General features: G+C 46.9%; 2 protein-coding genes across 7 annotated transcripts in view; both read left to right on the top strand.

Moving 5' to 3' along the window:
* Positions 1-785: 785 nt before the first annotated feature.
* LOC142988598 (interleukin-1 receptor type 1-like) lies at positions 786-15,056 on the top strand. 5 transcript variants are annotated; one of them, XM_076137804.1, is made up of 12 exons: positions 786-801; positions 7,354-7,422; positions 7,889-8,138; positions 8,237-8,429; positions 8,853-9,024; positions 9,246-9,308; positions 9,430-9,562; positions 9,815-9,969; positions 11,410-11,553; positions 12,497-12,664; positions 13,113-13,375; positions 13,529-15,056. In XM_076137804.1, exons 2-12 carry the CDS (start codon positions 7,356-7,358, stop codon positions 13,823-13,825), a joined length of 1,905 nt encoding a protein of 634 aa, XP_075993919.1. In that variant the 5' UTR covers positions 786-801; positions 7,354-7,355; the 3' UTR covers positions 13,826-15,056. The 5 variants fall into 5 exon arrangements, with proteins under 5 accessions (XP_075993919.1, XP_075993918.1, XP_075993916.1 ...); XM_076137803.1 differs by lacking the exon at positions 786-801 and adding an exon at positions 2,157-2,306; XM_076137801.1 differs by lacking the exon at positions 786-801 and adding an exon at positions 2,313-2,804.
* A 549-nt stretch (positions 15,057-15,605) lies between these two features.
* il1rl2 (interleukin 1 receptor-like 2) overlaps positions 15,606-22,500 on the top strand; it is a 7,027-nt gene continuing 132 nt past the window's right edge. The window contains exons 1-12 of one of the 2 annotated variants that reach the window (XM_076137814.1): positions 15,837-15,905; positions 17,706-17,901; positions 18,132-18,342; positions 18,616-18,778; positions 19,228-19,399; positions 19,765-19,827; positions 19,942-20,065; positions 20,296-20,435; positions 20,595-20,741; positions 21,227-21,391; positions 21,517-21,723; positions 21,865-22,500. The exon at positions 21,865-22,500 is cut by the window's right edge and continues 132 nt beyond it. In XM_076137814.1, coding sequence (XP_075993929.1) covers positions 18,140-18,342; positions 18,616-18,778; positions 19,228-19,399; positions 19,765-19,827; positions 19,942-20,065; positions 20,296-20,435; positions 20,595-20,741; positions 21,227-21,391; positions 21,517-21,723; positions 21,865-22,064 — 1,584 coding nt within the window. In that variant the 5' untranslated portion in view covers positions 15,837-15,905; positions 17,706-17,901; positions 18,132-18,139 and the 3' untranslated portion in view covers positions 22,065-22,500. Of the gene's footprint in view, positions 15,906-17,705; positions 17,902-18,131; positions 18,343-18,615; positions 18,779-19,227; positions 19,400-19,764; positions 19,828-19,941; positions 20,066-20,295; positions 20,436-20,594; positions 20,742-21,226; positions 21,392-21,516; positions 21,724-21,864 lie in introns of both variants that reach the window. The other variant, XM_076137813.1, reaches the window with a different exon arrangement.

Below are 22,500 nucleotides of genomic sequence, written 5' to 3'. Positions count from 1 at the left end.
CCCTCTCTCCCACACCCGAAACACTTCATGCCGTCAGTCGTTACATGAACAGTGTACAAAAAGTTTTCAATTTTAAACCTCAACACCAGGTTGAGCTCCTCTCGGTTGTCGTTCAAAGTCATAAACACTTGTCTCCTAAAAGACACAACGTGCCTCAACAAGGGGGACCTGCAGCCGAGGGGGATCATTGTGACGGGGGAGTGGAGCTGGCCGTGTCGGCTTAGCTCCTTCTCCAGAGCCTCGTTGCTCAGGAACGGGGGGACGTTAGAAACTACCACTCTTTTTGCGGGGTTAGCAAGAGCCAGGACGGGAGTGAAGACTCCATGAATCTCCACCCCGTGCCCCACCACCTGGTCCACCTTCTCCACGCTCTCTAAGAAGATCACCACCGCGTTATTCATGCGTGAGGCGGACTTCACGCTGTCGTAACCCACCAGTGCCCCCACCGCTAAACTACAGTCCTCCACCGTGCAACCAACAACCGGACACAGCTTGACGCCATGCCGGCGTGTCAGCTTGTCAAACCCCGCAGTCATGCTAGCTAGCCCCGCTTGCTAGCAGACGCAAAACACAAAGCCCCAAACCACCAACAGACTAAAGTGAGACAAAGAACAAACACACGGAGAACAAAACAACATTAACATACAGAAAGACAGGTATAGGACAACTTTTTCACGCTTTCTTCCACTCAGCTCTTCCACTCACTCACTCACTCCTCTCAGAAGAAGAAGAAGAAGAAAAGAAGGAGAAGAAGTTTCCACAGGCTTTTTATGTGAGCTGAGCGACGAGAACATCAGGCTGGTAAGTCCTGTTTTAAAGGATCTTGTGTTCCAGCTGTGTTTGGATCAGAGTCTGTGTGTCAGTGTGACGTCCTCCCCTTCCTCCTCCTCCTCTGTACTTGGGGGTATTTGGGAAAATCTGCAAAAAGTAATTTCTTTCAAATAATTTTCATGTGAGCTCACTCAGGCTGAGCTCACTCAGGCTGAGCTCACTTATTGGAAACGTCCAGCCCAAAAAAACGCTCTTAAAAACCCCCACACACCCCTACAAACACACAACATATCTGCATACATGTGTATTACAACATATGTGTTGTTAAACTCTGTATCCACTGGGGCTCAGGGAGACGGCTGGGACCTGAGCTCAACAACGTAAACAAAGAGGATCAGCTGCAGTCCTGAAGCCTCTGTCTGATCTATCTGAGAGCTGCTAGATGAACATGGTACATGTCAGTCTCTCTCTCACACACACATACACACACACACACACACACACACACACACACACAGATGTTGTGTTTCCTGAGACAGAAGCTCTTATCAGAAAAGCCACAGACACAAACCTGAAGCTCCCGTCTCGTGTTCATCAGTTGAGTCTTAACCACAGTGAAGGTTTCACGAGCCGCCAGGGGAAAAATAGCATGTGGTCGAAACTTTCTCTCACGCCTGAAATGAGACGAGCGACGGTTCTGCGGCGGTGAAGAGAGCGCATGCTTTCCACAGAGCGACTTTATGAAGCAGAGAAGGATCTCCATCTGCAGATGACACAGAGCTCCAAGTGTGCCTCTGTGTGTGTGTGTGTGTGTGTGTGTGTGGGGAGGGGGGGAACTACACAGAACGACAGGCGGGCGGCAGGCAGGGAAAACATCTCGGAGGAAATTTCCCTCCAAGGAACGAGAAAAGAAACCACAACACGTGTGTGAAGCTGTGGAGATGAACTGATGAGGTGAGAACTGGAATGGATCCTGAGTCTGGAGGATTCTACTGTTCCACTGTGTTCCACAACCAGAACACCTGGACTGAAACATCTGGGCTGCAGAGCTCCTGATCGTAACCCAACACACGCCGCAGAGCTTCACACACTGCAGACACATGACTGCAGCTTCTCACAAATACTCCATCTCATTCAGAACACGATGTCAGGTCATTCTAACGGATTCCTAGAGGATTCCTTCATAGCCACATAAACACTTTGCCAGCGTTGCATAGTGAGCTTGTTGTTGTTGCAGTAGGAGTTCTGCACTTCTGAATGAACCTGATAATAAACTGAGCAACTGATAACACGTGTGTGTGAGTGCGTGTGTGTGTGTGTGTGTGTGTGTATGTGTGCTCTTGGGGAAGGGGAACAGCTTTGTTGAGTCACGTTGAGTCATTGGCTGAGCTGCCAGCCTCCTCCTGCAGGGGTGAAAGGTCATCTTTGCTCTGTTAGCTCTGCCTGCTGAACGCTCTGGTCCTCACTCCGTCTGTCAGCCGGCTCTGTGCTGCTCGCTCGCTCGCCCGCCCGCTCCCTCTCCCTCTCTCTCTCTGGTGAGTCTCTTTATTTCACTTTTTACCATAAAGGAAGCTTCCTGAAATCAGCATCAGACAGAGTATTGATTGAAGCTTCAGCGGACATGATGACTTTCTCTCTCATGGTCTGATTGCACTTTGACCAGGGTGTTAGTTTAGATTTATGTCTACAGAGCTGTGGCTCTAACCACAAGAACACACACTTCCTGCCCTGAGAGGCTGGAGATCTCACATGGTACAAACTCATGGCTCCTGTTCTTTGATCCATCTGAAGTCAGGCAGGAGAGAGAGACCCTGCTGGTTGTGGGTTGAAGTCCCAGATGGACAGATGTGGCTTCATGTCTGCTCTTGTTTGTGTTGTTGCAGAGCTGCAGAGTGTGTTTAGAAGGGTTAGAGCTGGACTTCTGGTTCTGGTTCTGGTTGGTGGATTCAGACCTGCAGTGATATCTGATCAGGTGCTGCTGAAACAAAGACCTTCAAAAACAAGAAAAAACAAAGATTTTGAGGAACAAAAAGGTGAAATATTTCATAATTAGGTTGGAATATGTTTAAACAGAAATCCAAATGTAACGAGACTAAAGTGTCCAAATGCTAAGAGAGGAACTCTTCATAAGAATGTGTGTGTGTGTGTGTGTGTGCGTGTGTGAGGAAACAGCCCCCCCCCCCACACACACCTAGTTTACTTCTCTGCAACTGAACAGCATCCGACCGCACGTTACTGGGAAATTCAGGCGGGTTTGCGTCCCGTCTCCCACTGAGTGAGAACACTTGACTTCACTCACGTTCTGGTCTTCTGCTGCTGTGGTTGCAGGGTAACTTCCCTCCGTCTCCCCATCAACACACAATGACTCAATGACTGACTTTGGCAACTTCCCACAGACTAAACGTATCGCTGCTTCTCCGTCGCCACACTCTGATTGACAGCTTGATATTGATATTCCGGGTCGTCTCAGAGAGAGACACAGCGAGAGGGAGAGAGAGAGAGAAAGGGAGAGAGAGGGAGAGAGAGTAGGGGAAGGAGAGAGGGAGAGAGGGGGAGAAAGAGAGAAAAAGGATGAGAGAGACAGAGTGAGACAGCGAGAGAGAGGGAGAGAGTGAGACAGAAAGAGAGAGAGTGAAACAGAGAGAGAGCGTGAAACAGAGAGAGAGTGAAACAGAGAGAGAGAGTGAAACAGAGAGAGAGTGAAACAGAGAGAGAGAGAGAAAGATCATATGGATAAAATCCCCTCCTTTATTCTTTATCGTTGTTTCCGTTTCTCTATATCAAATATTTTCCCACACAGAGTTAAAGATGATGCAACATGAGGATGCTTCACTGATCTCCATCAGTCCCCTGTCATCCAGATGAGCGTACTTCTTCCCCACAGTCGTTGCTACGCTAAATGATCAATGTTGATCAATTTGTAACTTTAACTTCAGTGTTCCAGCGTGGCGTCCTGAGCGTCCACACTTTGGGCCGCGCTCGCTCACGTGCAGCAGCAGGATTCAGTTCTCTAACGTCGCTTCGGAGTCGCTTCCTCTTCCTCTCCTTCGCTCCGCTTCCTTTCCTGGCACGACGCTCCTCCGTCGCCTCAGCGTATTCCTGAGGTCTTTGTTGGGCGTGACTGAGCGGTCGCACACGTGAGCAGGTGATGCTCCTGAGCCACATGGTTACAGGTCACAGGGATCTCTGTCTGTCTGTCTGTCTGTCTGTCTGTTTCTGTCTTGTTGTCTGGTGGACACGCTGCACATGATCCAGAGAAGAAGACTTTCAGTCTAATGGTGGCCGTGTAACTTTACTACCTCTATGTTTGACCTGTGAGTCATAAGTGCTGTTATTCAGGAGCGTTGGGAAGAGCAGGGGTAGAGGTGTGTGTGTGTGTGTGTGTGTGTGTGTTTGTGTGTGCGAGGCCTTGAACCTCCCATCACACTTCATTACTCTGTGTTGACAGACGGACGAGCACTTTTGCACCATGAGCTCAGTGCAAACACGGGACTGGACTATCGTTCCTCTCTGTCAGTTTGTTGAAATCAAACACAAACACACACACACACACACACACACACACACACACACACACACACACACACACACATTTGTTCCGTCTGTTTCCCAACAGCTGCCTCCTGCTTTCTGCCTCGTCAGCGTTTTCCAGCACCGGAAACAAGCTCAGATTAACTGTAAGTCATAAATCAAATCAAAATAACTCAGTAGATAACACACAGAGTCCTATCAGCCCTGGGACAACATGCAGGTGACCTTTGACCTTTATGTTGATGTTATCCCAGCGTGGCTCCAGAGCAAACTGCCCCATCGATCCTAAATGTGCTGCAAACATTCAGTCTCTGCTGCTGTAGCTCTGTCCTGTCTCCTGCGTGTCCATATGGACATTTGGAGACGTCGTCCCTGTCTGCATGCATGTGTCTGGCTTCTCCTCACCATACAAAGACTCTAACCTGAACACTGCCACAGAGCTGGAAGGTTCAAGGTTACAGAAGCAGGCGTTTGTCCCTCAACTCCAGCTGCTGCTAGACTGTAGGGCGGAGAGAGTGAGACAGGATGAGAGACAGACAGGTCAGTGGGTGAGGAGACACTGCTAAACCTGTTACAAAGCAGCCCAGTCCGGGGGAAGACGTGCCTCTGTGCCGTGACTCAGTTCCGTTGCACTCTGCCGCCCACGTCTGATTTGGTTCAGAATCCCACTGAGGCGTTGGAGATCTTCCCACGCTCCTCCTGCCCGGGCTCGTCCCAGAGGCCGCTGGCACAGTGTCAGCGCCTCGCTGGGTCACATGCTGCTCCTGACGATAAACACTACAACTACAGCCAGACCAAAGCTTTGAACAGTGGAGAACAGGCAGAACAGGCAGAACACACTGCTGCTTCCCTTCAGACGTCACAGCAGACAAGCTGCCGCCAGCTGGGAAACGTGGAGGAGCAACCAACTTCTGGGCGTGTGGCATCCCACCTGTGACACGCTGAATGAGGAGAAATCGCAATACAGCGTCGTAGCCAGCATGCAGAGCGGCCCGGTGTCCAGAGTGGCCCGGCGTGCAGAACAGGCCAGAAGCTGCTTTGACCGGTGTGATAGAACAGCACCACCACAAGGGGCAGCATTTCACAGTGCTAGACGTGCTTCTTAACGGATTTGTGATCATTTCACGCGTGTCGAGGACATAGACAGACACACACACACACACACACAGTATCAGTCTCATTTCACACCTGTATTGTTTGTCGTTTCCCAGCGTCTCTCTCAGAGGACTTTGTGTGTCTGCTAAATTCTGTAGCCTCGGCCTGAAACCACAGCACGACGTGTTACTGCAGCAAACATCTACACGTTCCCCTCTGACCGCCTCTTTCCTCTCTTTCTATACCGTCTGTTCTCCACGTTTAGGCCCTAATGCTCTCTGGTGAAAGTGGCCGTGGTTAAAGTATTATCAAATTAGTTCAAGTAATTATTATTATTACTAATACAACGTCTAAGAAAAGGATCTGTGGAGTGAGGACACGAGTGAGGACACGAGTGAGGACACGAGTGAAGTTGAAAACAGACCTGAGATTGTTGCATTAGAGCTAAAAAAACAATTACCAATATTCATCATCTGACCATCTGACTGAAACACTGCAACTCTGTAAACAGTCTGACAGCGTCACCTAGTCACCTTCTCACCTAGTCACCTGCTCAGGTACATGTAGCTAAGGTCCCTGCTGAGACATCAGACCAACATGTAGCGAGAGCATGAGTGTGGATGTGTTTGTTACAGATGTTATGGCTCTTGTGTTCTTCTGTTTTATTTTATATCTACTTTTTCCATTCTATTTTCCTGCTGCTTTGTCAAACACTTTGCGTAGTGGCGAGTGTGTTAGGAAATTTAAATTGGATTCATTAGTTGATTATTTGAAGCACATCTCTTACCTGCTGCAGCCACCAGGTGCATCAGTGCAGCTCCTCACCTGTTCACCATGCGACCCGTTGATCCCTCAGCCTGCTCGGAAGCAGGAGGAACGTTCTGGCTCCATGTTCCATCCGGGTCTCAGGCTGTGAGGCTCCTCCACACTTGCTCCTAGCCGTCTGTACAGGTTTCTCGCAGGTTAACGGCATCCTGCGTCCCTCGGATCGGATCATCACGTAGAGCGACTTCATGGAGAAGGAAGAGGAGGAGGAAACTCAAAGAGAGTCTTCAGGGGACCTGAGGCGTGTTCCTGTTGTGTTTCTGTTTCTGCTCTGAATGAGTCACTGATATGACTCAGGCTGAGCAGGAACACTAAGGAGGCCTGGTTTGCTTGGTAGCACATCATGGGATCATAATTCCTTTGTATCCTGAGTCAGACTGAAAGGTGACCTGTTCCATAAAAGTATGAAAGATGTGAAATGGCAGATGTGAGAAAGTTAAACATGCTCACAGTCCACACACTACGATCATTTGGCAGACGCTTTTATCCAAAGCGACTTACATTACCACCCTTCGCAGAGCGGGGAGCAATTGAGGGTTTGTTGCCTTGCTCAGGGGCACCTCAGCAAGGGCTCGAACCGGTGACCCTCCGGTTCCCAAGCAGAAGCACTACCCACTGAGCCACTGCCTCCAACGCATGGTCTCAGCAGGTCATGAGCTCAGGTTGAAGAACCTGCAGGCTGAGCAAGAGATGTGCAACACCAAAGCAGCAGAGTCTGTGTGAGATGAATCACTCTCCCTCAGGAATGTTAGGAAGAGCTTAGGAATGCCTGGAAGCCTTCCGAGTCTGAAGCGTTGAACAAAGCTTCATGACGTACAAACCACCAGAGCGTTTGTCATCTCTGCCTGAGCCTGTTTGAGAGAGAGAGAGAGAGAGAGAGAGAGAGAGAGAGAGAGAGAGAGAGAGAGAGAGAGAGAGAGGTAAAGCAGACGCAGAAGCAGGCACATGTGCGGGTGGAGAGGAGAAGGAGAAGCTGTTTGCTCTTCAAACCCTTGTGGTCTCACTCTTGTACTGGATAAATTTGCTCCTGTACGTTGTCTCCTGATTCTCATGTTTGGGAACATGTCCTTCATTATCACTCCGTCTTGTTGAATCACTTTGTTCGTACGTTTCCTCTGTGGTTATTTTTAGCCATGGGACCAAGAATCACACTGGGAAGTTTCCTGCTCCTCCTCGGACTGTTTGGAGGATCAGTACAGGGTGAGCACATCTATCTATCTATCTATCTATCTATCTATCTATCTATCTATCTATCTCTCTCTCTCTTTCTCTCTCTCTCTCTCTCTCTCTCTTTCTTTATCTGCTGCACGTGTTGCACAACTTGTTCAACCTTGTTTTGTGTCATTTTGTAATAAATAGATTAAATCCCTGTTGTTGTCAAGTCAAACCTGAACCGCTGCCATCGATCTGTACAGCAGCACTGTACTGCCCTCTTGTGGATACTTGTGTATGTCTGAATCCAATGACAATGCAGTTGAAGTTGATTATGAGAACAAATGACACAGGAGATGTTTTCTGATTGGACCCATCTGAGACATTCAAGGTGATGATGAAGAGCCACATAATGAATCTTTACAAAAGACACAACAGAACAAGAGGAGAGAGTAAATAAAAACCAAGCTTCATGTTTGTTAGGCAACTTGTCAAAATGTCTCGTGTGTTTCAGAGAAATGTACCGACCAACAGCTGCCGTTTGAGACGGTCTACTCTGTTCCTGGTGATATGGCCATGCTGAACAGCACACTGTTGTCTCCTGACGTCTTCAACTTCACCAGCGTCCCCTACAACATCAGCTGGTACAACAGGACGGGCCAAGAGCTCAGCAACCAGACCGGACGGGTCCTGATTCAGGAGGAGACCCTGTGGTTTCTTAATTTAGAGCTGCAGGACGGTGGAGTTTATGTCACCATCCTGAGGTAAATTGTGTCCATAACTCAACTCAAATCATCACCATTACATTTCCTTTAGCAGCTGAGGATGATTGAGTTGTTTACTGTTGTTTGTTCTCTGGCAGAACTCCCTCCCGCTGCTACAGGCAGGTCACCAAGCTGGTAGTGGAGCCGCCGGCCCCTGGAGAGTGTGGCAGGCCCAGGAAAGCCAGACAGGAGCTCACCAACGGAGTCCACGACCTCCTGTCCTGCCCTCTGAAGGACTATATCAACAAACTCAACAGCTACAATGTGGCTTTCTCCATCCAGTGGTACAGGGTGAGGCATCCATCATCCATCCATCCATCCAACCATCCATCCATCCATCCCCTATACCTGCTGATTCCATGTAGGTTTGGGGGAACATTCATTGGGCGAGAGGAAGGTTCAGTCTATGATGTGATTTTCCACCATCATACCACAGAGGAACATGGTTAAACAAAGTAGCCCCCTTCTCTCCCTTCTCTCCCTTCTCTCCTTGGCCTCCTCCAGCCCAACTCTGTGGCCTGAATAACAAACCAGAATATTTTGATTCTGAACCCAATCAAAGTCCATCAAATCTGTGTCCAAATCTGACCCGGCCCGACAGACAGAACCAAACCAATAGGCAAACAGAGAAATGTGTGTGATCACATCTGTAAACACACTCGCCCCAGTGTTCTGATGACTTGTTCAGGTCTGACCCATGCTTTGCACTTTCAGGGCTGTGAACCTCTGGAGGATGGAACAGGCAAATTTACATACTTGTATCAGACCAAACTGAAGTTTGTTGGGGTTCAACCTGACCACGCCGGCTCCTACACCTGCACTCTGACCTTCACCTTGGACGGAGCCAGGGGAAATGTGTCAGAGACCATAGATGCATGGATCAACGGTCAGCATGGGACAACACACCCCAGACAGTGGGAGCTCATGTTGTTGTCTAAGCACATACAGCAGTGGAATACGCTCACTTCTAATGTTCCCAAGCTAAATGTAAACGTTGGCGCCACCAGGTGGAAGCAAAGATAACTGACTCCAGTATTTCTGACTGTATTGTCACTGTGACATGTTGTATTTGATATGCAAGCGCTAATACTTCACGCTTCCTTTCAGAGAAATACACTCTGGTTCCACAAGTACATGAGCCGGCCAATGAAATCATCAAGGCTCAGCTGGGTGAGTCTCCATCGCTCCATCTGTATTGTGCTCGTGTCTTCTAATCAGCTCAGACTCACTGCAGTGGGAGAAATAAATAAGGGTCAGTCTGAGAGTGATGTTGGTGTTTGTGTGTGTTTAGGTTCCAGCTTCAGTAAGAGGTGTCAGGTGTTCGTGCCGTGCGTGGGGACGCCAGATGTTTATATCTCCTGGCTTGATAAAGAGGTAGACATCCAGCAGGACCATTCTGAACACGTGTTCACCTCAAATCTCAGGTCAGCACCCTCACCTCTCCCTTTGTTTCATGCTCTTCTATCTGCTACTCCAGCAAATACCAATTATAATAAACCAATGAAGAAGACTCCAAGTATTTTTCCTCTATAGACCTCAAGTCTCTTTCCCATCTATTAGCTTCTTTGTGATTTCTTTCCTGGCAAAATGAGGAAACATACTGAAGATGACTTGAATCTGTCCTTACCATCAGCAGAACACATGTAAAGCTGCTGATTTTACCTTTCCTCCTTCAGCTCATGGAGGCAGGAATCTCCCATCAGAGGTGTGTTCATGGAGCGTCAGCTGGTGTTTACTGAGCTGAAGGAAGAGGACTTCTACAAAAACTACACGTGTCAAGCGGACAGTGACCGAGGATTCCCAGAGGGTTACTTCACTCTGCTACCAGCAGGTACCAACATCTGGGAGATGTAGACTGTTCAGAGGCGGACAGTAACGGAGTACATTTACTTGAGTACTGTACTTAAGTACACTTTTTAGGGATCCGATCTCGAGTATCATGTTGGGGGAGTACTTATGACTTTTACTCAAGTACATTTGAAGGCAAATATCGTTCTTTTTACTCCGCTACATTTCTATCCATAACCATGAGTACTCGTTACTTTTTCTATAAAAAAAAAAGAAGCGGGGAAACCCTGTGGATTCAGTATTTTGTTGTTTCCTTCTCAAACGTGATTGGATTGTACAGGTGCCACTCACAGGGACAGCCTATCAGCGATCACCTTCAGTTTTCCTACCATGAACTCCATGGTCAGATTCAGTTGGACAGTAATTATTCCGGAGAATGTCAGAAAAAATTACGGGGACTTTTACCTTCTGTAAAACGGTTCAGAAAAACGACCTCAGATGGCAGTCGAAATATAATAGCCTGGGGCAAAACCGAAGTGTTCTGGACATACGAACACCGATAAAAAAAAGAAGGGCAAATTTATCAGAGGCCGAGACTTTACCACCACTGTTGATGGGTAATATTTGTCTTCATTAATTATTATCAACGTGTATAGAAGTCCCTATATGCCTATTCTTTGCTATTATTAACCTCCTTTTGAACACGATATAAGGAAGCAATGTAACACGCTCATGGCGACAGCTGGTGACAGCAGTGCGTAAATCAAGTTACCCCTCGCATTTCTGGTATTATACAGGGATTTCTTAATCCCGTGCGAATTGGTCATTTGTATTGCAGTCAGACGTCCTGAGGTAAAATTATTTTACCCCACGTCAAACTAATCCCATCCGAATATGGCTTTATATATGCATATTTAAGTGGGGGAACGCTATTCCTATGACAACGTCACAAAGAATACTATAATCCCCATTTCACCACTGCTGATGTCTTAAGTGTACTTTACCTGAAGGCCTAGATTGGTCTTTTTAAACCATAAAGTCATTAATTAAATCATCAGAGCAAGTTGGAATGTTGAATAAAGTAACATTTTAAAAATATGAAAATGACTTTTTTGTCAATGATTTTATTTTCTAAATTTGTTACATTCTTCAAGGTATTAACATTAAAGATTCTATAAAAACTCCATCCAGTAGGTTTCTATAGGTAAAGGCTAGCACTGTGGCAGTAATAATACAATATTTAGAAAATGTATTCTTGGTACTTGAGTACTTTTAAAAACAAGTACTTCAGTACTTTTACTGTTTAAGTAAACATCTGACTGTAGTACTTTTACTTGTACTTGAGTAAAATTTAACAAGCGGTATCTGTACTTTTACTTAAGTAATGAAGCTGTGTACTCCGTCCGCCTCTGAGACTGTTTCTGTACACCATCAGTGTGTCCTCAACTTAACTCAAATGTGTGATCATCTGTCATACCTCCAGATCCAAACCTCATGATTCCCATTGGATCTGTGTTGGGCAGTCTGACGCTGCTCTTCATCGTCAGCATCGTCTTCTTTTATCTTTTCAAAGTTGACATAGTGCTGTGCTTCAGGAGAGTGTTTCCTGTCCTCTACACAAACAAAGGTAATGTTTCACAGCACGTGTGTAATAACTGACATGTCAGACCTCCTTAAAGAGACCACAGCTATGAACAAAAGAGCACAAAGAGACAACAGAAGAACACATCCAACATCCAAGGAGTTAAATAGACACTAGATGGTGACAATACACATTTACATTGGGCGGGTCAATCCACCTGCCAGTCTAATGTTCCCTTAAGGCCTCAGACAGCGGATGTACATGATACAATGTACTGGATGAACGTAATATACCAGTTCACAGGTACTCTTGCACTCACCCGGTGGAAAACCCCACACGTCTCTCTCACACACACACACACACACACACACACACACACACGCTCGCGCGCGCACACACGCACACACGCACACACGCACACACGTAACACGGCTTACACAACTGCTCAAACTGACTCAGAGCTGTCTTTACCTCATAATGGTCCCAAATGTCAATAGAGGGCAAACAAAGGAAACTAACTCACCACAAGCTGCCTGTTGTGCAGTAGAGTAGCACATGTTACAGGAAATGTCATCTCAGGAAGGTGCAGTACGTCAGCTTGAGGAGGAAACAAACTCAACTCAACTCAGGCTATCAACCACCAAACCTTCACACCTGCAATATCTGAAACCTGCGATATCAACAAAGAATCAAATGAAGTGTAAAGGGGAACGTTGCTTGTAGGGACATCTCATCTCATCTGATCTGATCTGAGGAGAGGCTGATCAAGCAGGGCAGAATGTGTTTAATACCCTCATATCTCATCTCTGCTGTCCCTGGTGCTGCTCTTTCTTTGTTTATACTGTGGAGGGAATCAGAAGTAGTTTTGAAGGTGCTGCACTACAGACCTGAGATGATTGACAGAAACATGTTGATAGTCCAAACTGAGTATAATCCTAAAGCAGAGGGAACGCCACCTGAACTCTGAACTCTTCTCTTCCTGTGTCAGATTTGGATGGGAAGCTGTATGATGCCTATGTGGTGTATCCACAGCCATGTGGGGCTGGATTCAGCCAAGAAGTGGAGATGTTTGCTCTGCACACACTCCCAGAGGTGCTGGAAAAGACCTGCGGATACAAACTCTTCATCGCCGGCCGCAACTGCCTGCCTGGCGAGGGTGAGTGAACGCTCAGGCTGCAGTGTTGAGCTTAATCTCATCACAGGTTAAAGTCACAGCATTTACCTCCAATGTTATTCATCAAAGTAAAACATCATATTTAGGTCACCAGCAAAGGATTAAGCAGATAGTGTCACAAATGATTAGGGTTAGGGTTCAAACTTGACTTCAACACACCTGCAAGGACTGGAGACTTAGATTTACCCTAAAGGACTCCAGATTGGACTTGGAATTTCCCTTGAGGACTCGCGGCTTGACTTGAACTCACGCTGCAAAACACTGGCTGCAGCTCACTTATGTGAATCACATTATTATACAACAATCACAATAATCTAACTCCAGTGTGTCCCTTTCCTTCCAAGAAAATGTTCAATTGCATGTGATTTCATCGTGAATGGCACGTAACATGACAATAAAGAATCTTAATCTTAATCCTTCATCCTTGCAGCGTTGGTGGACTCAGTGGAGGAGAACATCCAGGCCAGCCGCTGCCTCCTCCTGCTTTACACTGCCTCCACTTTCACGAGGAAACACAGCAGCAGCAGCACTGGTAGTTATAACAATAACATCTCAAAGAGCAGTGAGAACAGCATTGATAACAGCAGTGACAGGATGATTGAGGACGGCAGTGATGGACGCCGTGGAGACGGCAGGCAGCATGTGGAGCGTGTTTCAGCCATGCACAGAGCGCTCCTGGAGGGCTTGCTGAAGGTCAGAGAACACAGACCTGTCACATCTCAAACTACAGCATTTGGTTTTCAATTCTTTCTGCCAAATCTCCCAGTAGTTGATGGAACATTACTTATTGATGTTATTGCTAACTCATGGTCACTTGTGTTAAGATCTCATTTATCTCCTTCACAGGTGGTTTTGGTGGAGATGGAGGAGGTCACCCCGGATCAGGTGGCTCTCTTCCCAGAGTCGGTGCAGCACCTGAGGAAGAAGCAGGGTGCTGTGTGTTGGTGGAAGCACCGGAGGACGAGACGAGGACGGAGGACATGTATAACAAGCAAACAGGATGAGGAGAAAGGTGAGGGGGATGTTGCCTCATCTCCGTCCCTCTCTCCTTCCTCTAGGTTCTGGAAGGAGATGAGGTACTATATGCCTGTGAGGGGCAAGAGGGAATCGTACCCTGAGAAAACAGCTCTGCTTCACTTGTGATGGGCTGACAAGTGTGTCAACTGTAAGAACAACAAGTTTTATTTACGTCTATGGGAGCAAAGCTGGTAAAAGACATGAATCCAGAAGGACAGAAGGGACATGTGCTGTCCAAACCTCAGAGGTACATCTGTCTTTAAGGTACTAATGTACGTTTCTGACAGCAGACGTGTTCAGCAGATCGTTGCCTCTGTGAGCAGAAGAGCAGACTTGAGACCTTTTATTCAGTCACACGTAAATCACAAAAACAAGGGTCGACCTGGAGTTACTTGCTGAGACTTGACAAACTTGAATGCTGAAGAAGGTTTGGACTCATAACTTGGATCTACACCGAAGGATTTATGACTTCAAGGATTCAAGATGTGACTAGGACTTACCCTTAATACCTCCATGTAACAAACTCCATGCATCAGAGTCTCCAGACACTCTGACAGGTGGAGTCAAGTGGTAGCAAACTGCACTCTACAGACGCACACACGACTCAGAGAAGAACCCAGCACATTCTAGTGGTGATACTGGGCCTTGGTGCAGGTAGATACTGTATAATGTTCATGATTGGCAGATGAGTTTGTCGTGGAGGAAAGAGAGCTGCAGCTTCAAAGTGCAGCAGAGTTCTCAGTAATAAGGGAGGGAGTCTGAGGTCTGCTGCTCCATATTTGAAGCAGAGCTGGACCACAGCAGGTCACACTGTGGTGCTGTGGGTTTGTTCTGCTGGATGGAAATTTGATGCAGGGGTTAGTGGAACAGCATGTCTTGTGTGGGGATGGGGGCGAAGGTGAGGCAGTTCAACGGAAAAGACAGCAGCTCTTCAGTCGGCGTCAAGCCTCAGCAGCTTCACAAAGCCTGGTGTCTTAACTCTACACATCGTTTAAATACATCTGAAGACCATCACAATCCTTCTGGAACTTGCTGACTGAATTTTGTGGAAATGTGTCAGAAATTACTCACAGGAAGTATTATCGCCACCTAAATCCTCTGGAATCGAAAGTCACAGCTGCTGGTTTACTTTCAGTGAATTTGAATCTCTGAATCTGCCACCTGAGCTCTTAAAAATATGAGAACATCAATGAATCTACAAAACAAACAACAAATCAGCCACTTCCACACCTTCTTTTATCTACCCTTGTTGAACGCACTTATTGGAAGTCACTTTGGATAAAAGTGTCTGCTAAATGACCGTAATGTGATGTAATGTAATATTCTTTCCCAAATAAAGAAACATGAATGAGAACAAGGATGTGTGATGCACGTGTGCATGAGGTGGATAACTGTGTGTCCATGTGTGTAACTGGAACACATTTCCTGATGGGGATTATTGTTGTACATACAGGGGAGAGAAAAGAAAGGAGAGAGAAAGAGAACCCTAACCCTAACCCTTAAAGAGAACCAGGATGTGTAATGTTCATGTGAATGAAGACAAAGTGAGGAGAGAAATGACATCATGGTGTAATGGCAGAGTTTCAGGTGACATCAGTGTTGATAGTTTTCTCGTCTTCATGCCAGAAGCTTTCTTCAATAGAAATATTCAACATGAAAAAAAGTGAGAGTGAAGGTTTTCAACTTGATTGTATGAAATAAAGAATAATAATAAAATCTAAACTAAGTCTTTTGCTATAAAGAGGATGAGAATGTTTCCCGCCCTTTACCACAAAAGTAAAGGAAATTCCCAACATTCAAAATGTCTGCTGATGCCTCACAGTGATTGGTTCAGTAATCTTCATAATGAATCAGAGGTGAAGAGAAGCTGAGAGCCGCTGTAGAAGCAGCAGAGTGAAACCACACTGAGGCGTTCAATGGTGACCTCATGGTGAATTCAGGCTCCTACACACTCTGTCCTGTTTCACATACAGAGTGGAACTTCCTGTGTCTTGGCTGGGAGCTCCTCTGCCCTCCTCCCTCTTGTCTCACTTCCCCTTATCAGAACGGCCGAGCCGTCAGGAGGCTGTTGTTCCTTATTGCTGAGGGTCAGGGTGGCTCAGACTGTGTGTGAGGACCTGTGAGGACCCGCAGACGAGGAGGACCATGGCAGCGGTTGGACGTGTCTTTTGTCTGGCTGCTCTGCTCGCTCTGGCACACGCACACAGTGAGTAGACACCAACGGAGTTGTTGCTCAATCTTGCTGCTGTACAGATTTCTACACTGCAAAAAAACAGCTGAGGACAAACAAAGAACTGATGAGAATGAATGAAGAAGAAAATCTGCCTGTGAGCAGAAACTTTGCCTGATTATGATTACGATCAAGATTGGCTTCACATAAGCAAAGATACCTTAAACATTTCAGTGAAACTTCCTTGAAATCCGATCACTTGTCTTTATCTCAAAAGAACTCAAATGTTCTGGACGTGTTCCTTCTTGACGTTTTACTGGATTACAGAGCGTCAAGTGAAGGATTATCCCTCTTCTGTCTCGTTTCCCAGCCTGGTGCTCACCTCCACATGTTGCTTCCAATCTGACTTTAAAGACTCAACATGACACAATCCAAGTTTTTCATAATGGCCCGATTCTTGTTTTTTTTTGTTGTTTGCTTTATCATTTTAAATCCAGTCCAGTTTCAGTGAACACACGTCACTGTTTCTGTTTGGAACCTGTTGAACAGGCTTCAGGTAAACATTCCATTTAGGGTTCGTTTGAGCAAAATGACACAAGGACTCTAAAGGACAAACACATCCAAGCTGAACCGACATAAGGAGTCATTTTAGGAGCTTTAATCTGAACGCTCACATCTACATTTTCATTTGTCTTTTAAACAAGGCCACATGGATACACACACACACACACACACACACACACAGGAGATTATGTTGACCAAAGGCCAGCTAATAAAGACAACACATAGTGGACAGCAGGGCCGAGATACAGTTTATGGTGGGAAAACATGATAACACTCTGTGCACACTGAGGGTAATTCCTTATGTGCTTCACAGTGACCTGGTGAAAGGTTAACAGGTTAATTCCAGTACTCCAAAGGAGATTTACAGGAAAACTGAAGTTGATGGCGTTTCGCTGTTGTGTGCAGGAAGTAGAGACACTGGGAGGGACACACTGAGGGGACACCCTGAGGGGACACACTGAGGGGACACACTAAGGGGACACACTGGGGGGGACACACTGAGGGACACACTGAGGGGACACACTGGGAGGGACACACTGAGGGGACACCCTGAGGGGACACACTGGGGGGACACACTGGGGGGACACACTGAGGGGACACACTAAGGGGACACACTGGGGGGACACACTGAGGGGACACACTAAGGGGACACACTGGGGGGACACACTGAGGGACACACTGAGGGGACACACTGAGGGGACATACTGGGGGGACTCACTAAGGGGACACACTGGGGGGACACACTGAGGGACACACTGAGGGGACACACTAAGGGGACACACTGGGGGGACACACTGAGGGGACACACTAAGGGGACACACTGGGGGGACACACTGAGGGACACACTGAGGGGACACACTGAGGGGACATACTGGGGGGACTCACTAAGGGGACACACTGGGGGGACACACTGAGGGACACACTGAGGGGACACACTGAGGAGCGTTATGTCCAAATGTTGGACAGGGAGGACAGAGGGTTAAAAGAGGACAATTGTCTTTCCTCTAACAGGGAAGGAGGACTAAAACTGAGGCACAATAGAAGAAACATGAGCTGTGACATGAACCGATGAAGACAAGGGGATACAAGACAAAAGCCAAAAACAAGACAAAGAATGGAGTGAGGTCATGAAACCTCTGGGCTCCTCTTCATTGCCACCCAGATTCAAGATCAAGCTGCTTTTGTGTTTTTGCAAAGTATCAAAAGCACCGCTGACCCCTGTTACCTTGACAGCAGCCAACACCAACCTGGAAACTATCTACTGCCCTCTAGCGTCCCAAGGGAATACTACAGCCCTATTTAAGGCAGCATCACGAGTGACCTGCAGGAGCCGCCAACAGCAAGACGCACACAAGAGGACGCACACGGGGACACACACGGGGACGCACACAGGAGGATGCACACACACACACAGGACCTGCTGGGTGACACAATAGTGGAGTTGTCAGGAGGGATTTCACAACAACCAGTGAGTCAGCATCTGAAGAGCCGCTGTATCATCTGTGCTCTCACTGAGCGCGTGCACACACACACACACACACACACACACACACACACACACACACAGTCAGGTCATTTAAGCCCCAGATGTCCCCTTTAGCCATCATTAGCTAAGTCCTGTTTAGTTCCTACGTCATTGAAATCCACGACTCTCCAAAGTTTCACACTCATGCATTCAATTTGTATTTTCACATTTAGGCCACCAGATGCCGACGACGATCTGCAAAGCCAGTGCAGGCTACCTGTTTGTGCTGAAGTGTGGCAACGCCATGAGGGACGCCAACGTGACCTGGAGCAGAGCAGGGGAGCCCCTAGACACGCCGGGCTCGGAGCTGCAGGTCAGAGACGGATTTCTGCTGTTTCTACCCCTGCAGACGTCTCACAATGGAACCTACACCTGCGAGCAAAGGTCCACACATGAACATCAACCTGTCTGTGCAACAAGCAACAAGCAAACTGGAGGCTGCTAGAGATTCTCTCAGGAGCAGGAACCTGTAGCTGTGACCAGATGTAACCAAGTCAAACAGAATCTCTTGATTATAGTATTTAGTTTTGGATGTATTTGGCTCAAACCTATCAGGTCTGTTGATGGTTCAGTCAACCATCTAACACTAAAGACCTCATGAGTGCATGTGAAGCGAGTGAGAGACACTGTGTGGCCTCAACTGTCTGTCCTCCTCAGGGACCAGAGGGGAACGTTCGGAGAGGAGTTCAAAGTGTTGGTGTCCGCTAGTCAATGTCCTGAACCATCAGAGGACATCACCGTGGTGACTGCCGGAGGTCTTCGGTGCAAACAGAAGGAGATCTTCACACTGAACAGCAGCACACACATACGATGGTTGAAGGTGAGACTGGCTGAGTGACGCTCGTGGGTTTTCCGCTGCATTTAGTAACATTAGACATTCTGAAAGGGGAAGTATTCTACCTTATGTCATTATCAAAACAATGTCCAGACGGAAACACTGCAGAGTTTCTACAGAATTTCACAAACTCTTTCAGTCTTTGGTGTGAGAGCCAAAGCAGTTCAATATGTACAGGCAGACACACACATGTGTCTGAAGGACAGCAGGGACAGACTGAAGACAACATGTGAGAGGAGTCTGGGTTCACTTCACTGGCCTGCCTTCCATTGGCTTTTTAGCTTTTACTCAAGCTTGGTTCCTCTAAAATGTTGTGACTCTGAGAAAGAAACATGGAATTCCTTCAATGCTTAGCCTGAATGTTATCATCCGTCTCCAGTTATGTAAAGTCAAGTTATATAAAGTGAACTCCTCATGTGTGTCTTTGTTTCCAGGACTGCAGTCCAGTACAGAGACAAGGGGACATCTCTGTGAGCAAGGACGGCTTCATGCGCCTGCTGCCTCCTGCCACAGAGAGGGATGCTGGGAAATACACCTGTCTGATCGATATCAGCCTGGACGGCAGGAAGTTCACCGCCGCACGAAGCATCCAGCTGCACAACTCTAGTATGTCACCATAAGGTGGATGGATGGAGGTCGTGACCCTGAGCTCCAGAGCCTGACAAAGATGCTATGCTAACTATTAGCATGATAGCCGATATGTTACTAAAGGACACACACACACACACTCTGCTGGAGCCACACTGAGCGCTTCAGACGTCCTGATGTAGAAGTATGCAGAGACCTTAACATGTTAGGTAGTTGTTACTGTTACTACTAATAAGAAACTAAAAACTAAAATACAAACATAGTAAACATCTGACATTTTAATCATTAAGTCGTTAATTTCAGAGTAATGAAGGGTTTACTTACTGAAGTATAAAGATATGTTCTATTCTACTTCTAATCTCTGAGTGACGTGTGTGTGACAGGTCCAGTGTTGGTCCCGCCCCAGGTGATGTACCCTAAGAAGCAGGTGGTCGTGGTTAAACGGGGCAAGTATCAGTCTCACTAATCAAGTCAAAGCTACACACAGATCCTATATGAGACTTCATGTCTCTGTGACTTCATGTTTATAAAGTGTGTTCCTCTCGTGCGCTGCATTTCAGGGTTGAGGGCGGAGCTGAAGTGTCGGGCCTTCATAGGCTTCAGTGAGGAGGAGAGCTCAATGTTCTGGACTGTGGGCGACACACAAAGTGACGACCACCCTCAGCTCAAAGTCTCCGTTGGATTGTAAGTTTCTCCGCTCTGCACCAGGCTGAGCCCAAACACAAAGTTATGAACTCACAGGATGATTAATGCTGCTTCAGTGTTCAACATGTAAGGTTGACCAGGTCTGTGTGTTGAATGGATCCCCTGAGAGAATGTTGTGGAGATGCAGGGCTTTATAAGGAAAAGTGGATTCTGACTGACTGACTGATTGGTGGGTAGACTGAGTGATGGACTGGTCCTCTCCCTGCCAGTGTTCACGAGGAAGGCAAGGTGTACGCCGAATCCAACCTATCCATCTCTGAAGTCCTTCCTCAGTTCCTGAATGTTCCCTTTCACTGCTGCGTCCAGAATCCGACTGAACACGATGTTGGCCTGCTCTGGCTTCGAGAAGGTATTGAACACGTCTCAGTCCCGTCCCATACACACAGATAATCTGCAGGTTTGCGTTCGATGCAGGTGGTCATTCATCGTCATTTGCTGTCAACATTTTCAAATATGACCTCCATTGATTGTACATGATGTTGCAGATGTTTCACTTCTCCCCCTCCAGCTGACCACAGTGCCTTCCACACCACCGTGGCTCTCTGCCTGGCTGCCTTCCTGGTGTTGCTGGCCATGGCTGCTGCCTTCTTCTTCTTTAAAGTGGAGCTGGTGCTGGCTTACAGGAAGCTGCTACCACATCTGGCCAAAGAACCAGGTACAAGTCTCTCTACACCTACTCAACATACTGAACCCCAGCACTCATGATAGCTCATACCTCACCCAGACCACACTGGCCACAACAAAGGGTGTCTCTGTGCTTCTCCTTGCTAGTCTTTAAAGTTTTGTAAGTTTAAGCCTTGAGGAGATTTCTGGTGTTAAGTTACCGTGTATGTTGGTCTATGAATGGACCCGAATGGAACCATATTGATTTTCTTCAACATCGGCGTCATCACACTTGAACTGATGTGAGAAAGACGTAACTTTAGGATGATTTGGGAAAGTTTCAGGGTAAAATGTGTAAAACTGAAGGTGTGTGCACTTAACTGAAGGTATCACTTCATGTAGAATAGCCTGATGTTACTTAAGGTCTTTTCAGATGAGATAAACTAACAAATTTAATATGATCCGACTTATACATAAACAATGTCACTGAACTACATCACACATAAATATCAGTTTGGCTTGGTGTCTTCTCCACAGTTCCAGATGGGAAGCTGTATGATGCTTTTGTGAGCTTCCTCCATGCTGACACCTTGAATTCAGCTGAGGTAGCCACCTTTGCCCTCCAGAACCTGCCCGCCGTCCTAGAGGACCAACATGGCTACTCCTTGTACATCAGAGAACGGGACGAATGTCCTGGAGAGGGTCAGGAGCCACTCACCTTGTTCTCACATCCAACAGCATCTGTGACCTGTAGTGGTGACCAGTGTGTACTGCATCAAGAATGCCAAAGATTCACTCCTTTTATACTTGTGTTTACTCCCTTACAGCGATGCATGATGCCATTGCTGCTACAGTGCGCAGATGTCGCAGACTGATCATCATCCTGTCAATGCAGGTCAATGCTTCCACAGATGGGGGAATAGATGAAGCAGCGCCCTTACGTGACAACCTAACTAGGCTGTGTTATGAGCAAAAAGTAGGTCTTCACGACGCTTTGACACAGAACGACCCCCGTGTCATTCTGGTGGAATTCGGTGAGTACAGACTGCAGATCTTTCCACACTGTGAGGGTAGAGGTGCTGCACCTACCACCCACTTGATATTGCTGATTTTTGGCATAATTCTGCAAAAATCACATGTAGAACCACAACCCATCTTGTATTCTCTTCTGACAGGCGGTCCAGTGGATTACAGCAACCTGCCAGAGTCCCTGCGCTACATCAAGAGGAAACAGGGAGCTTTGATATGGACCAATGATTCTCCTGCAAAGCACAAAGTCACCCAGCCGTGCTCAAACAGAGTCTTCTGGAAGACTCTGAGGTACCACATGCCCTCAGTGCCTGCAAGGAGACGCCAGACCCTCTCCTCAGTCTGAAGATCAACTCATTTATTTATTACAAGCCAGAAGAAAGGTATCCCAGAGTTTATCCTCAGAGCATCCTGGGCCACAGCTGAGAACCAAACGTCCAAATCAAGTGCATAAACAAGAATGTCAATGAGAAACAATGATGGCTTCTATCTAGATCTGTTATTTGGAGTAAAATCAAGTCAATTTGTTCCAATTTCAATCTCATGGTGTCTCCACAAAACTTTTCCAAAATCTGTGTATGTGTCAGGGAGAGAAAGCAGCTGGTTGGACAAACTGAGGGAGTTACCTGCAGTAACACAGTCTATTGCACTAATGTGTGATAAGGTCTGAAAACTACCACATAGTATTGGAGTATTTTCTATGAAAACTGTATTTCTCTGAGTTACAGTAATGTACTGTATTTGTTTATATATTTGCTTGACTGTGATGTAGTCTGTGTGTA

The sequence above is a fragment of the Genypterus blacodes genome, unplaced genomic scaffold (genome assembly GCF_046128005.1).
Source record: "Genypterus blacodes isolate CSIRO-AG114 ecotype Tasmania unplaced genomic scaffold, CSIRO-AGI_Gbla_v1 ptg000337l_1, whole genome shotgun sequence".
Classification (NCBI taxonomy): domain Eukaryota; kingdom Metazoa; phylum Chordata; class Actinopteri; order Ophidiiformes; family Ophidiidae; genus Genypterus; species Genypterus blacodes.
The sequence above is the reverse complement of the archived record's forward strand: the minus strand, read 5'-3'. Positions and strand labels throughout refer to the sequence as shown.